The sequence below is a fragment of the Gossypium hirsutum genome, chromosome D01 (assembly GCF_007990345.1).
Source record: "Gossypium hirsutum isolate 1008001.06 chromosome D01, Gossypium_hirsutum_v2.1, whole genome shotgun sequence".
Classification (NCBI taxonomy): Eukaryota; Viridiplantae; Streptophyta; class Magnoliopsida; order Malvales; family Malvaceae; genus Gossypium; species Gossypium hirsutum.
Genome location: NC_053437.1, coordinates 16,182,084 through 16,198,237, shown reverse-complemented (window position 1 = coordinate 16,198,237; position 16,154 = coordinate 16,182,084). Strand labels below are relative to the sequence as shown.

The 16,154-nt window shown below is 34.9% G+C and overlaps 2 protein-coding genes and 1 long non-coding RNA gene across 7 annotated transcripts; 1 reads left to right on the top strand and 2 right to left on the bottom strand.

Moving 5' to 3' along the window:
- Nucleotides 1-17: 17 nt before the first annotated feature.
- Nucleotides 18-5,229, bottom strand: LOC107921083 (uncharacterized). Its single transcript, XR_001690929.2, has 2 exons — nucleotides 4,961-5,229; nucleotides 18-1,687 (listed from the first exon to the last, which is right to left on the bottom strand). It is a non-coding gene; the product is annotated as an uncharacterized lncRNA (long non-coding RNA).
- Nucleotides 5,230-5,776: 547 nt separating this feature from the next.
- On the top strand, nucleotides 5,777-9,838 carry LOC107922536 (pentatricopeptide repeat-containing protein At5g42310, chloroplastic). 4 transcript variants are annotated; one of them, XR_005909387.1, is made up of 5 exons: nucleotides 5,798-7,714; nucleotides 8,252-8,404; nucleotides 8,505-8,576; nucleotides 9,037-9,244; nucleotides 9,472-9,838. XR_005909387.1 is itself a non-coding variant. In XM_041087193.1 (4 exons), the coding sequence occupies exons 1-4, from the start codon at nucleotides 5,945-5,947 to the stop codon at nucleotides 9,169-9,171; spliced, it is 2,106 nt and encodes a 701-aa protein (XP_040943127.1). In that variant the 5' UTR covers nucleotides 5,777-5,944; the 3' UTR covers nucleotides 9,172-9,838. The 4 variants fall into 4 exon arrangements, 2 of the variants coding, with proteins under 2 accessions (XP_040943127.1, XP_016708109.2); XR_005909388.1 differs by having other exon boundaries at nucleotides 5,800-7,714; nucleotides 9,061-9,244; XM_041087193.1 differs by having other exon boundaries at nucleotides 5,777-7,714; nucleotides 9,061-9,838.
- Nucleotides 9,839-10,719: 881 nt separating this feature from the next.
- Nucleotides 10,720-15,760, bottom strand: LOC107922653 (metallocarboxypeptidase A-like protein MCYG_01475). 2 transcript variants are annotated; one of them, XM_016852780.2, is made up of 11 exons: nucleotides 15,326-15,760; nucleotides 14,365-14,422; nucleotides 14,177-14,287; nucleotides 13,818-13,955; nucleotides 13,515-13,584; nucleotides 13,375-13,430; nucleotides 13,118-13,243; nucleotides 12,520-12,659; nucleotides 11,542-11,614; nucleotides 11,381-11,455; nucleotides 10,720-11,180 (listed from the first exon to the last, which is right to left on the bottom strand). In XM_016852780.2, exons 1-11 carry the CDS (start codon nucleotides 15,460-15,462, stop codon nucleotides 10,872-10,874), a joined length of 1,293 nt encoding a protein of 430 aa, XP_016708269.1. In that variant the 5' UTR covers nucleotides 15,463-15,760; the 3' UTR covers nucleotides 10,720-10,871. The 2 variants fall into 2 exon arrangements, with proteins under 2 accessions (XP_016708269.1, XP_016708270.1); XM_016852781.2 differs by lacking the exon at nucleotides 15,326-15,760 and having other exon boundaries at nucleotides 13,818-13,974; nucleotides 14,365-14,413.
- Between the last annotated feature and the right edge of the window lie 394 nt (nucleotides 15,761-16,154).

Below are 16,154 nucleotides of genomic sequence, written 5' to 3'. Positions count from 1 at the left end.
GAGAAGAAAACGGAACGAAAGAAAACCTTCTTTTTTTGTATTCTGCGTATATTTGATACCCTATGCCTGAGGGTTCTCCTCCTCCTCCTTACAAATATTGAAAATGGCTTTTTATATAGCCGAATTGAAAAGAAAAGAAAAAATAAATCAAAATACATCATTTTTCTCTGCCCTATTTTCCTGCCTCTTTGTGTGCTGTGAGTTTTTACAGGTGTACGGAGGCCGTACAGTGACATGGCATGGCGCAGAGACCAGCTGGAGGCGCATGGCTTGGAGTCGGTGGCGCACGTGCGAAGGCAGAGCCTGATTGCGGCGCGACGACTTGCTGTAAGCTGCTAGGGTTTCTGCAATCGGGTTGGGGATTTGGGCTGTAATGGTTTGTAATTTGGGCCTGGTGTTGGGTAATATAATTAGGTAATCGGGTTTGTGATATTGGGTCAGATTAGGTTCGGGCTTAATTGTTTCTGTATTTTTGGACTTTTAATTTATTTTTAATTTTTTTGATTTTATTTGTTTTTGTAAGGGCCGGGCAAATTCGACCTATTACAATCTTTATCCCGTTAGCCCCAATAATCTAGCACATCTTTATAGTAAAGAGAAGATTCAAGCATCAAGTAAGTAGAATTCCATCACACACACACATTTTGATGCAACTTTTTGGTCACATTCAAATGAAAACTTTTGTCGGCCACATCATAAAATCTTTTCCTACGAATTCTAAACTTTTTTATGTACTTAATTCCATTTCGTATCTTACCAACATCATCATCAGCAAGTTCCAAACCAGCTTTAACTATAAAATTTAATATATGTACACAACATCTAACTTAAAAAAAAACACCATCACACAAAATAGCTCGGTTCGCATGAAAACAATTTTTAAGACAAAAAATCATAACATCATTATAAGAAGCATTATCCAAAGTGATGCTAAAAAATTTCTTATCTATACCCTATTGAGATAAACATAAAACTAGCTCATCCACTATGTTCAAACCATCATACGGAGGAAATAAAACTCTAAACCTTATGATTACCTTTTGTAGCTTCCAATCTTTGTCAACCCAATGAGCAGTAATGCAAATATATTCATCATTAGTATGCTCTGAGTTCCAATTATCAGAAGTTAGACAAATTAAACTAGGTGCTTTAACCAACTCTTCTTTGACATAATCTCTCTCTTTTGCATAATACATTAGGACATCCCTAGCAGCTGTATATCTACTTATATTCTTAAAATTAGAACTAGCAATTCCCATCATGTATCTAAATCTCGGTTCTTCAACTGTCCTAAATGAATGCTTGCCACACATTAGAAAAGTAGAAACAGCTCGACGACACTCATCAGCATCAAACTTGTAGTTTTTTTATAGATGGACCACCTCCTAATGATGGTTTAGTGGCTATGGTGTATTGAGTGATGTCCTTATTAACTTTTTTCAAACAGTTATTTAGATGACATCTCAAATGAGAGGTTCTACTAGAAGATTTAGCAGAGAAGATACTCTTACAATGATTACATTGTACCTTTAATTCATTTTTGTTCTTGCATTCAAGCTTTGTCATTTCATCCCACACCTTTGAGGTGGTAGACTTTTGACGTTTGAGAGTACTTTCATACTCATTAAACACATCATCCATAGGTATAGGAGTGTTCGAACTAGCCATAGTCATAAAAACTCAAGTCCTGAAATTCAAATAAACCAAAAGGTTATATAATTGTTCAACAATTGTATATAATATAGGAATTATTCCATGTTATTATTTACTATCATAAAATATTAGCCCAGATTAAAACCAATCTAGTACAGTTAAGATTAACTGGACTTCAGTTATCAGATAAAGTATATGCTGAATATGACTAGATAATAAAGTAACTAATTTCTAATTCATGATGAACTAAATAGAAATTAAGATTAATTTGCAAAGGATACATATTAATGTTATCACCCTTAAATTACATATAACATAACTTTTCCAACATTTCGTCTTCAGACAAAAAAAAAAGGCGTCATTTTCTCTAAAATACTTATATGCTAATTTGGAATAACAAAGCCACAACGTTCAAGGATTTCAACATATAAATGGATTCAAGTATGTTTCTGCATCTAATTTTTGCTCATGATGATATGACATAACAAATATTAATTTATAAAGATGTCGTATTATATATTCATGTTCAAATATAACTTAGACATAAATACCAAATATAAATACATTCATAAAAATAAAAAATAAAAACCAAATCAGATAAGTGGGGCTTTTTAAGGTAGGGAATGTGCCAATGAAGTCCCTAAATCCATTTCCCCCATCCATTCAACTTTAGGAAATAAAGTGAAGTGTCCTTTGACATTAGTAAAGACCATAGATGAAGATCTTGGCATTGAAGATGTTATGACATTGAAGTAAACAACAGCATAATTTAAAGATATTCAACCTTACATTTGAATATGTTCGACAAAACAGAGGTAACTTGAATTTTTTACGTCAAGCTAGTTTTGTCTTCTATATATAACTTTATTTCAAATAAATTAAATAATGGAAATTTATAAAAGTAATATAATTAGAGACATAAATGAGATATTGGTGTTTAGGTATTATTCCAATTTGATTCGAAAAAAACTTGAATTCGATACAATAATTATTGAGTTGAGCTCAAGTATGATCAAGCAGAATTCGAGTACTTTAGTACTTGATTCAATTAGTTTGTGAGCTTAATTAAGCTTTTCATTTTAATAATTTTTTATATTATGAAATTATTTTTTTACCTTACTATATAGAAAGAGCTTAAGGGTGTAAATAAGATATTGGTGTTTGCAAGAGCTATTAAAATTTGATTCGAAATAAAAACTTTGAATTTGATTGGTAATTATTAAGTTGAGCTCGAACTCGAGCAACTTGAACTATTGATTGAGTCAAATTCGAACACTTTAGTACTCGATTCGAACAACTCATGACCCTAATTGAGCTTTTCATGACCCTAATCTTGAGTATGAAAATTGATAAACTCGATTAAGTCTGAAGTTAAATATTGAATTTCGAATCAAATTCAAGCTAAAACTTAGCACTATTGAATTTAGCTTGCCCCTAAACATTATATATAACAAAAATATTGCCAAAACAACTCTAAGTTTTGAAATTTTATAAAAATAACGTTAATTTAAATATTAGATTGTTTACTTAGCGAAAATATTAGTGTTTAAGAAACTCATTTCAACTTGTGTTGATCAAAATTTTAACTTATCATGTTAAAAATAAATTGTTATTTATAAAAATAAATTATTATTGGTGTAAGACAAAACAAGATGTTATGAACTAAATATAAAAATTTTTAGCAGTAAATAGTAACCAGTTAGAATGCAAAGTCCCCCTGGCGTTGAAGATGCAATGAATGCAAACCAAATGTAGCTAGTTTGTGTACATAGAAAACAAACAGTCAGCAAATGAGCCCTCCATTCCGGTCAACAACAATCACAAACATTCGAAGCACATCTGGTCAACAACAATCACAACAATCACAACAATCACAAACATTTGCAGGAATGATGAGTTACCAAGCTCAAATGTGCTAGAATTGGCTGAGAACGCTTATAGTGAAGTGCTTGCTGCTGGAGTTATACTAAATAAGATCAATGTCAGCAATTTTTCCAGGTGTCTATGTGGTGTTGGGAAATTTGAGAAAGCATGTAACATTATTCATGAAATGATGCATAATGGCTTTATACCTGATACTAGTACATACTTCAAAGTGATTGCTTATTTGTGTAATGCCTCTAAAGTAGAAAAGGCTTTTCTATTGTTCGGGGAAATGAAAAAGAATGGCGTCGTACTTGATGTATATACATAGACTATTTTAATTGATAGTTTTTGTAAAGCTGATCTTATTGAACAAGCACATAATTGGTTCGATGAGATGGCAAAGGGTGGTTGTGCCCCTAATGTGGTGACGTACACTGCTATAGTACATGCTTATCTTAAAGCAAGGAATGTATCCAAGGCTGATGAACTCTTCGAGATTATGTTGTCTAAAGGTTGCACTCCAAATGTTCTTACATATACAACTTTGATTGATGGTCATTGTAATTGAGAAAGCCTATCAGACTTATGCTAGAATGTGCACTAATACAGAAATTCCGGATGTAGATTTATATTTTAAAGTGGTTGACAGTGATGCCGAAACACCAAATGTATTCACATATGGAGCTTTAGTGGATAGTTTATACAAGGCTCACAAGGTCAAAGAGGCACACGATTTATTGGAAGCCATGTCAGTAGTTGGTTGTAAGCCAAACCAAGTTGTGTATGATGCTTTTATTGATGGATTTTGCAAGGTCGGAAAGCTAGACGAAGCATAAGAGGTGTTTTCCAAGATTTCTGAGCATGGTTATAGTCCAAATATTTATATGTACAATTCATTAATGACAGGTTGTTTAAAGATAAACGATAGACCTTGCTTTAAAAGTCTTATCCAAAATGCTTGAAAATTCTTGTGCTCCTAATGTTGGTATATACACATAAATGATTGATGGCCTATGTAAGGCTGGTAAAACAGATGAGGCATATAAGCTTATGTTAATGATGGAAGAAAAGGGGTGCTATCCTAATGTGGTGACTTACATTGCAATGATGGATGGCTTCGACAAAACAAGTAAAATCGAAAAAAGCCTTGAACTTTTAGAACAAATGGGTTCCAAGGGTGTTGCTCCAAATTTCATCACATATAGTGTTCTGATAAACCACTGTTGTATAGTTGGCCTATTAGATAAGGCTTATGAACTTTTGGAAGAGATGAAATAGGCATACTAAAACATAATCAAAACACAAAATTCTTAGTTTCCATTCGAATTAGGTGCAGTTCAGGTGACCAAACAAAACGATACTAAAACATAATCAAAACACAAAATTTTCCTTCATTTGCTCGGTGACCAAACAAAAAGAAAGTGAAAGGGAGATTTCTTACCTGAGTCGATTGAGGAAATTAGGTGGGCGCCAGTGACAGAGGAAGCAGGTGGGAGGTGGAGATGAAGGTGGTGAGCGGCGCTGACGAACAACATTGCTGGATCGGTGGAGGTGGGGAGCTTAGGGATTTTGGTTCTGGAATTGAGAATAAGGGGGAGGAGGGCACAAAAATTAAAAATGATTAAAAATAAAATAAAATATTTAGTATATAATTCGGGCCGTGCTCAGGCCGAAAAAGTCTTATCCGAGGCCCGACCCATTTTCTAAACGAGTCTCGTTTTTTGTCCAAACTCATTTTTGAGTCTATATTTTTACCCAAACCCTCTTATTTTTCGGGCGGACCTTCGGGCCAGGTGGCCCAACCCATGATCATGTCTAATTCAAGCCCTAATGTGAGAATAATTGTCAAGTTCAGACACTAATCCTATATTCAAATTAAATTTTTACAAATAATTAATATTAATTGCTTATAAATATTTAAAATTTATATTTTATATGTCAAAATATTAATAATGAGTTACAATAAATCATTTTTATATTATTATTAAAATTTCATAACATTAATGAATTTAAATATTATTTAAAGATATATTTTTACTTTACAACATCATTTAAAAAATATTTTTTAATAATAATAATACAACACAACCTTAAACCAAAATTTTCCAGGACAATGTTTTAAAAGCAACGTTAAATTAACATCCAAACTGGTTGGAGTAGAGAGAGTGAGGGTGTACCCCATAACAAAATGGGCTAATGGGTAGATTTGGCTATATCACATTTTACTATAGTTCCCCTGTAGCCCATGTCTTTGTACATCAAATAAATAAATTTGTTATTTGAAAGAGAAAAAAGAAAAATCTGCTTGGCTACGGTCACCACCACAAAACTAACCGTCAAAAGAACCGATAAAACTAAAAGCAGCTTTCTCCACTCTCCCTATTCCTAACGCTAACGACGCTGAAATACAGAATCAGAAATAAGAATGCTTTTGCTGCCGCCCACCCTCCCCGTGCGATTCCCTTCCATCCAACTATCTTCACCGATCATTCGCCTCCACTTCAGCCACCACACATCCCTCTGCACGTCTGCCGCCGCCGCCGAAACCTCCATCACTCTCTCATTTGATAAAGAGAGAGATAGAGACAGGTACGGTGATGAAAATGACGACGAAAACGATGTTCTTTCTCTTCACAAGCGCCGTTACGACTTCACTCCGTTACTCAATTACCTCTCCCGCTCCAACTTGGCGTCTGACTCGGACTCCGACTCTGCCTCGCCCACTTCACTCGACCCTATTGAATTCCAGTTGGCCGAGTCATATCGCGCGGTACCTGCTCCACTCTGGCACTCCCTATTGAAATCTCTATGTGCCTCTTCTTCTTCGTCCTCCTCCTCTTCTATCAACTTAGCATACGCTGTCGTTTCGTGGCTTCAGAGACACAACCTTTGTTTCTCCTACGAGCTTCTCTACTCGATTCTAATCCACGCGCTTGGTCGTTCCGAGAAGCTGTACGAAGCGTTTTTGCTCTCTCAGAGGCAGAGCCTTACTCCCTTAACATATAACGCCTTAATCAACGCGTGCGCCCGCAACGACGATCTCGAGAAGGCTCTTAATCTTATGTCAAGAATGCGTCAAGATGGTTACCAATCTGATTTCGTGAATTACAGCTTGATAATTCAATCGCTTACCAGGAACAACAAGATTGATTCATCTCTTCTACAGAAGCTTTATGGAGAAATTGAGTGTGATAGAATTGAGGTCGATGGGCACCTTTTGAATGATATAATCGTTGGTTTCGCCAAAGCGAATGATCCAAGCCGGGCTCTAAAGTTTTTAGCTATGGCGCAAGCAATTGGGTTGAGCCCGAAAACGGCTACTCTTGTGGCGGTCATTTATTCCTTAGGTTGTTGTGGGAGGATTGCGGAGGCTGAAGCTGTTTTTGAGGAAATGAAAGGAAGTGGACTGAAGCCTAGAACCAGAGCTTATAATGCGCTTCTTAAAGGGTATGTGAAATCAGGTTCTTTGAAAGATGCAGAATTAGTTGTATCCGAGATGGAGAGAAGTGGGGTTTCTCCTGATGAGCATACATATAGTCTTTTAATTGATGCTTATTCCAATGCCGGTAGATGGGAGAGTGCAAGAATTGTATTGAAAGAGATGGAAGCCAATAATGTGAAGCCGAATTCTTTTGTTTATAGTAGGATTTTAGCAAGTTATCGAAACAAAGGAGAGTGGCAAAGATCTTTTCAGGTTTTGAAGGAAATGAAGAGTAATGGGATACAACCCGATAGGCATTTTTATAATGTGATGATTGATACTTTTGGGAAGTATAACTGTCTTGATCATGCCATGGCCACCTTTGATCGTATGTTGTCAGAGGGGATCGAGCCAGATACTGTTACTTGGAATACGCTAATAGATTGCCATTGTAAAGCAGGGTGGCATGATAGAGCGGAGCAATTGTTTGAGGAAATGAAAGAAAAAGGGTATTCACCATGTACAACTACTTATAATATTATGATAAATTCATTAGGAGAGCAGGAGAGATGGGACGATGTTAAGAGCTTGTTGGGGAAGATGCAGGGTGAAGGTTTGTTGCCTAATATTGTGACATATACCACACTTGTAGATATTTATGGAAAGTCTGGAAGGTTCAGTGATGCCATAGAGTGCTTGGAGCTCATGAAGTCTGCTGGATTAAAACCTTCCTCAACCATGTATAATGCCTTGATAAATGCATATGCACAAAGGGTAAGTTATGCTATCATTGTTTCAGTTCTCATTCTCTCATGTTAGGCCAAAGTGTCCTACTTAACCCTGATCATGCATTCTTTAATTAACTTGATGGTTTTGGAGTTAGCTGGTGCTGTCTTGGTTAAAAACATGTTTATATATTCTCCGCCACTAGGAGGCGGAGTTATGTGTCCTATTCGTAAAGCCTTCATGAGTTGGTAAGCTCATAGTATATGAATATGTTAACAGTTCTGGTCCTCTTCAATATGGTCTGTATCTTGATAATTCTCGTGTGTGGTTCCTGATTAGTAGGAAACTGTTGGGCAAAGCGTACCAGGTGTACCTTTGAGGAGTGAGTCAAATGCTTGGGAAGGATTTATTTGGGTCTATGTTGTTACGAAAACAAAATGTACTAGTCTAGTGATCTGCTTGGCACAAAGACTGCATTTTCTATTGGCATGTCAGAGCATTAATTTTGAGGTTTAGCTAGAGCTAACTCTATTGGTTGAGATGCTTGTAGCATACCTTTATCATCTTTTGTTTGCTTTTAAACAGGGTTTATCTGAGCAAGCAATGAACGCATTGAGGGTTATGGGAGCAGATGGCTTGAAGCCTAATCTCTTGGCTCTCAATTCATTGATAAATGCTTTTGGTGAGGATAGAAGGGATGTTGAGGCATTTGCTGTGTTGCAATACATGAAGGAAAACGTGAGTACCCTGTTACCTTCGTTTGCTTGCCTTGAAGTTATTGGTACTATTCTTTTAGGTCATAATTATGACACTATTATCTGGTTCAATTCATATACAGGGTGTGAAACCAGACGTTGTGACATATACCACACTTATGAAAGCTCTTATCCGTGTTGACAAGTTTCATAAGGTATAACGTGTCCTTCCTGTTATGAGAACGAGATAATAGCCCTCTGCTTTTCTGCATCACAAATAATATTTTCTGTGCCTTTGTATAGATAGCCATTTGGATCAGTTGCATGCTAGCTTTGCTTTTTGCTGTTTTTGTATTCTTTTTCCCTATATGACTATGTTGAGTCATTTGATTATAGTTATTGGAGATTTGAATCTCGGTTGTAAGTCACCATCTACTGAAACAACTATAAACTTGCATCTTACCGAGATCTGACTATCCCTCACACCTCCCCTCTCTTCTGTAGCATATAGCAACATTTATTCTAGTTTTCCTGTCCACTAAAAAACGTTGAAAGATCAAACAGATTTGTGGTATTAGTCTGATCAATTCTGCTTCTACATCAGTTGCTCTTAACATAATGCATTGCATGCATCATCTATTTACAATTGTAACATCCGTGTTTTGTTATTTAAAGATACTCTGTGTGGTTTGGATTAAGGTCCCAGCTGTATATGAAGAGATGATTTTGTCCGGTTGCAGTCCTGATAGGAAAGCTAGGGCAATGTTGCGGTCTGCTCTGAGATACATGAAGCAGGCAGTGAAGTCATAGTTGACAATCCATAATCCATATGGCTAAAGCAAGTCATGACTGAACAAATTGTTGTTTGAGTTATCAGTTTGAGGTTAGTAGACATGATCTTTTGATGTATGAACATTTTGTATAATTCCATCGTGAAAATAAGCTTGTTTTCTGCTCACAAGTTACTTCGTTTAAAAGAACCTACAATAAAGTGTTCTTTAGTTGAGAAGTGAGTGGGTACTTTTTAACCCCATGTCACTTTATAGCAAATAAAATGATAATCTTCTTCTATATCCAGTAAATTGTTTTCCTTAATAAACTGTTTTGCAGGAACCATCAATTCATGCTGCCATGCTGGCCAGGGTCATCCTTGTGTGACTCAGTGGAGTGGTTGAACCCCACGAGTTGTATTCCGGAGCTTGGAATGAGGAACATTTACCATACATTAGGACTATTATACATATGACATGATGACACCTCCCCCCTTCTCTTCTTCTCTTTGCATTTTTGTTGAACATTTTTTTCACCATCTCAAAATAGAAACAATATGATTGATTGCCTGTATCTTGTGTATTATATATAACAAAACAAGAAACATTCTATAGAAAAAAAAAACAACATTCAAAATGTACTTTAACCTCTGCTGTTTTATCTATAGAAATAATATTTGTTGCAATCCGACTTCGGGATGCCTGCATATAGTAGCGAGTGCAACTTTTGCAAAATTTTTATCTCAGTCCGCAACTTTAAATCTGAATATGTTTCTTTTTTATATATGTTGAATGGGGAGGGGATCCACACTTTAAAGAGAAGTCTTTGAAGTGATGTACGTTGGGTAATTGATCATAGATAATATTTTAGAATTCAGGTTTTGTCTCTTGACCCTGTGAAAAGCTTTGAGGGTTTACAGGGTGGAAGTGTCTTAATTAGTGAAGAGAGTGCATACTTGAAGGACTCATAGAGTTTAGTTAAGTGGTACCATATTTCTTTGAAAAAACTACTTATGTTTTGGTTGATGGTTTGAACTGTATTGTGTGTGTTCACTGATTAATTATCTACACATATTTCATACTCTCCATCAATTTAGACACTCTCATCAACAAAAAATAATTTAAATGATATTATTTAAATTCAAATTAATTAAATTATTTATCAAATTTTCAAATTTCGAATTAGGATAGGATAAGTTTACAAAACAGATTCAACTAGTGAACATCTGAAGATTAATATTTACACAGGTTCTAAGTTTGTAACAAAATGTGATTAAAATATCAAAATTCTATGATTATCTGAATCCACAAAAATAAAATATTTGTAAATGTGTGTATTCATCGGTAGTCAATTTGCCTGCAAATGCTGTCAGGATTGTCAAAAAATAAAAATAAAAATGCACGCAATCGCTTCAGCCTGTGCCTTACGTTTTCCCACAATCGCAAAATTTTCATACCCCCGATTTTTGGTGCTTAAAAGATTGATTCTATATCAGAAAAAGAAAATAAGTTACTACCAAACAAAAGGACTTTCCAGTTCCAATTGCAGCAAACACGCGAGGTTTAGCTTTGTGATACACCCAAAATGGTAAAAATACTATCTACATTACCTAATAAGAATGTACTCAACATACAAAAGAAAAAAGGCCTCTAATTAACGTGTACAGAATCACAACATACATCTTTATCAAAAGAATGTATCGTGCTGTTGTCCCGAGTTTGTATTCTATGTAAAAAAGTTCAAATAGGTATGGCCGAAACAATTTGTCTGCCGGTTTTAGAAATTCGAGAACAGAACATGAACAATAACAGTACTGAGGATAACAAGAAAAGCCGGAAATATGTTCTTATTTCCTGCATTCCAACCTCAAGAACCTCCATCTTCTTACCGTATCTGTTTCTCCGTCCCATTAAGTAGCCATCAAAGTATTCATCGATGGATACCCATTTGTCCATGCTAGATACAGCAGCCTTGGAATGGACATCAATCTGATGTGGTCCCAGCTTAAATATTGTGAAAAAAGCTGCAGACCAGTCATTGAGAACTCTCTGCAAATCCAAATTAAATATTCGTTAGTTGTTACAGCAAATAAACAAACTAATTTAATCATCAATTAACTACAGTTTCCACTCTAGGAAAACAAATGAAGTTTAGAAAATTCTAGATATTTGAGATTATATATTTGGAAAAATAAAGTGAAAGAGAAAACAAAAGCAAGAAACCGATTTCAGAGGCAAGTTAAACATACCTTGAAGGTGGTATGGTCAACAGGATTGAACATTTTAAAGCAGTCTTTTAATGTGGCTGTATTATCTCCATAGATCTGTCACCCAACATGCAGCTGTGGCTGTTAATGAGATAAATTCGCTTTAAATTATTCTGCGGAAAGAGAGTTCGCAATTCACATACCTCAAAGGTGAATGACATGGGAACTCTTACAACATCATGCATGTAATCTGTTGCTGTCCCATGTGCCAGATACCTGAAACAAGTAACATCCATATATTAGTGGGATGAGATTGCATGAAAAACAAGTGAATATATCAAAACACAGTTAGTATTATCGTTATCATTATAGTTTTATTTATTTATTTACTTTTAACAATATTTTTGAAACCGGATAGGAGGTTGGACTAGGTGAAGCTTTAGATTGCAATTCTGCCAGTACGACAGGTTCAACCAGCCGGCCAATTGGAAATTTTGGTATTAAGTGCATGGTTTTGATATAAAGTATGAAGTATAGTAAAAAAACAAAACAAGCATTTGGCTTAAAGGTATGGTCTACACTCTACAGTATAGAAATAAAAGGTCAAAGTTCAAATTTCACCACTTGCAAAGAATTTTGAATAATAAAATAATAACATAAACCCTAAAACTGATTCAAGTAATAGTGTCATCCGATTTTATCTGGCACAAACGTTTCTTGATCAGTTCAATAAAAGTCAGTTTTCAAACGGTCCAGTTTTTTTTATTCTGCTTTAACTTTTAGGAGAGAGAACAGAAAGGTTTCCATTAAAACCCCTTTGGTTTCATATATAGCAACTCACTGAACTAGAGTGCTCTAGTACAAAAATAGATATTGTAGGAATGATGTCATTGTCATGAACTAAAAACTACTTGTAACCCAAAAAATGAAACTACATACGACTTCTACAGGTTGGATAAGTTGAGCAAAAATAGCTCCCAAAGACAACGTTAAAAAATAAATATAGAAATAAAGAAATAAAAGAGATAATGAAGCTATAAAATGACTAGTTTCCCATGTGAATGCTTTAGAGGGGAGTGATCCTATCCCTCAAATTCTTGGACTATTATAAGTAGATACTATATGCTTAATATAACTAGCATGACGCTATTCATCATTTCTTCAAGTATAGGAATACAAACCCGACAGAACCTCCACCAGAACCAATCATGCAACGCTTGTGGCAATGGACGTTGTTCAGCTCTTCAAGCAACAATCTCATTCGTTGTGATGGCAGTCCATCTGGGGTTCTGTTTTTGTGGTCATATGGCATAAATAGTGCCTACATGAAATCATGAATTAAATCAAAAGCAAGAAGTGGGTCTGGAATGACCTACAGCGATGGTTAGCTCCAATAAAACAGAATTTAGCTGGAGCATATAGGCAACACATCTGACCTATCCTTACGAGACAAAAAGCATAAAGCAATATTATACAGGATAAGACATCCAAAGTTTTCTATTGATTGCACATACTACAGCTTTATTTACGACATTGTGTTTTTGTGATATATGGATGCACATTGCAAACTAACAGGATTAATTCCTCTTGACGAAACATTTTAGGTGAAAAAAAAAATGTCTCAGTGAATTTAAATATTTCCTAGAGATTTCAGTGTCCAAAAAAGGTACTTTAATGCTGCAATCATACGAAATAATAGCTTAAGGGTTGCACAATAGTTAAGGCAAAATCAGTAATTGGAAAGGAAGAACTATTAACATGCAATTCAGGACCACTCACCTCCATTCCAGAGTGTACATTAACCCATATGTGAGGATCAAATGATATGGCAATTTTCCGCATGATTTGGGTTTCAGGCTCACTAAAAGGAGCAATTCCGGGATTCTCTTCATATGGATCATAGTCCTATAATCGAACAAAATATTACAATGGAAAACCTCCTCATGTAAAAGAAGATACAACTTAAACATGAAACAACAGTCGTAAGAACTATATGTAATAGGATTTGCATGAAGAAAATGGGCAGCATGATGAACCTTCTCCTTCTTGCCCCAATCTACACTCCAGTTCCTATTGAGATCAACTCCTCTCCCTGCCAAAGAAACCCAATTTAAATCTTTCAACTTCTTATCAAGATCATAGATATTATATATCGTTGAGAGATAAATTGAATTACCATTTCTCCTTTCACAAAGATTTCCTGCTTCAACAAGCTTGCGACCGTTCAGATTCTCCATTGGCACTACCTGCCATGTTATTGGACATTAGCACTCAAGTAATAAATGGTCCATATATTATATCTCTCAAGCAATCTAGCATCACATGCTCATTTAAATAAAAGAAAAAATCTTATCCATATTTCCTCCTGTAGCAAGCTCATAATTGAAGTTCGAGTAAACTAAAATTTCATAAACAACCCACTTCACTAATAAGAAGCCCAACAAAAGCAATGAATGTCTTGCCAGTAAATAAAAGTTACCTTTATGACAACATTTTCAAGGGTACCATTTAAGGAAGCTCGGTCCATTTTGGGTAGAAACTGCTCTTCGCTTAAGATTGACAAGATCCGCAATGCCAGTTCAGATGTAATAAGCTCCCGTCCATGCTGCCCAAAACTCTGGAAGACAATGAATAATCTGTCAAGAACACCAGCAATTACCAATCTGAGATCAAATATTAACTACATACCAGATAAGAGAAAAAGGTTAGCAGATACAGTGATTGTATGGAAATTTAAGCGGTAGATTCAATCTGTTACAATATTTAATAACTGAAAGGCAAAAACATCCATAGTTCTTGCTATACTATTCACCAAATATGATTTATGGAGGAACTTACAAGAAGGATCCGGAACTTGGATTTGTCATCAGTCTCTTTCCTACTCTGGCAATAAGTAACAACAGTTATCTCCGATGTGTACCCTTTGTTTCCGGCTTTAATTGTTTCTACCTGTTTATGGAGTGAATAATATAAAATCAAATTCTCACACAAAAATTGTTTCCAACTATAAGATGTAGTTCACCTACAGTGAGTTTGTCAGGGTGTCGATGGACCAAAGACTTTATTTGTTCAATCAAATCATCACTGCAAAATAGTATAAAAGTAAATTAAAACAAGAAACAATATTTAAAAAAAAAAAAAACTCTTAAGTCCAAAGTTCAACAGCACTTTTAAAACAAAGATTGAAGAAAAAAAATGTTTGGTGTCTGACCTAGATCTTTCAAACTACTTCAACAATTTAGATTAGATTAGTTCATTTCTCGCTCCAGCCTATTCTCTGATTGTTACTCCTTTTGTTCTCATGTTAATGATTCTCGAGTTCTAAAACACAACTTAACTTAAAATGTATGGCAGAAAGGTCAAAACCTGACATTCAAATACATTCTTGCACATTCCACCATGCCGAATTAATCTAAGAGCGGCAGAGTACAATGTAATTCTCTAAATCTAGCCTGGGCAAGCTTAATTTTACCTTATCTGGAGGTTTAAATTAGAGAGCTTCAAATCTCAGCTTGAAAGGAAGATTGGATAGTCAATTTGATTACAGCAAGCTAAGGAAGCATCAAGAAAACATTTTGTTACAGAAATCTCCCTACTTGAAGCATCAAGAACACATTTTCATAGAGATCACTCTACTCGAATCTACTTAGATTTCATATTGTCAGCTGTATTTCAAGCTAACGTATTTGACGCATAACAAACAACTCTGTTTAATTCCTTATTTGGGTTCAAAAGATTCGTTCAAATCATCAGCCAAAATGTTAAAAAGAAGTTAGAATAGAATGTTCTAATTATTGATTCCACGAAAGGGTAAAGAAGAAAAAAAGTGTACATCGAGCACGTTTAAGATTTGGGATCATCAGAATATTGACGATACTATAATTTTGATACTGAATCGAACGCTATACAGCACCAAAAAAAGAACAGCTAAATTATGTATCGAAATTGAAAGGAAACAAAAATAATAACTAGAAAGAGAAAAGAGACCTGGAATGGTAGAGATCCCGGTTGATGGGAGTGAAAGAAGGTCGAGTGAGATCAGAATCGGCTTTAACGACAGTGAAACTTGGCAAAGAAGCAAAAACGGAGAGGAGGTAAGAGAAGAGAAGAAATGAACCACCCATCGCCGATAATATCAGAACAATAACGCTGACTCTGCGAGTGGTGGACTGGACCGGCCAGGCTTCTGTGTTTTATTTTATTTTTTTCATTTCATGTTTTCTGGGAATATGATACTATAAATAGCCATAGAAATATATGCATACACTACCAATTTGATTAGATTTTTAGTTTTATTTTTAAGTGTGTTTTATTCTAGAATCTCATTTAACCAAAATATTTAATCAAAAGATTATTTTAGAAAACAAATAATCAAATAATAGTAATAACTTCCTTTCGCTCTGCTAAAAAAAACCTAGGCTGGACAGCTGAAACCTACCGCCGATTTCCCAGTTAATAAACCTCTTCCTTCGCCTTCCACTACAGTTTTACCATGCTTCCAAATATTATATATTTTCTTTTATTTTTCGAATTTTAAAATTTTAGTTCGATAGTTAACATTATTAAAAATTTTCTATTAAATTCGTTAATATGAAACATCAAAATTAAAAAATATTACGTAACTAGTAGTCATGTAATAAACATGAATTTAATATAGAAATTGAAATTTAAAAATGAAAATTGACCATTATTATATAATCTAAAAAAAGGTAGAATTCTATGTATTTTGACACCTATACATCAACATTTGATCGTAATAGAGTATTTAGGCTAATAATGATATATTAAAGTTGATATACCAAATTATGTCAAAAAT

Bases quoted from the DNA above. Each gene is read 5' to 3' on its own strand.
- LOC107922653 (XM_016852780.2), bottom strand. From the start codon at position 15,462: ATGGGTGGTTCATTTCTTCTCTTCTCTTACCTCCTCTCCGTTTTTGCT. The intron at 13,956-14,176 runs GTAAGTTCCTCC...ATTGTCTTCCAG, and splicing joins CCAAGTTCCGGATCCTTCTT to AGTTTTGGGCAGCATGGACG. The intron at 11,456-11,541 runs GTATGTGAATTG...GTTGGGTGACAG, and splicing joins CCATGTCATTCACCTTTGAG to ATCTATGGAGATAATACAGC.
- LOC107922536 (XM_016852620.2), top strand. From the start codon at position 5,945: ATGCTTTTGCTGCCGCCCACCCTCCCCGTGCGATTCCCTTCCATCCAA. The intron at 8,405-8,504 runs GTGAGTACCCTG...ATTCATATACAG, and splicing joins TGCAATACATGAAGGAAAAC to GGTGTGAAACCAGACGTTGT. The intron at 8,577-9,036 runs GTATAACGTGTC...TGTTATTTAAAG, and splicing joins GTGTTGACAAGTTTCATAAG to ATACTCTGTGTGGTTTGGAT.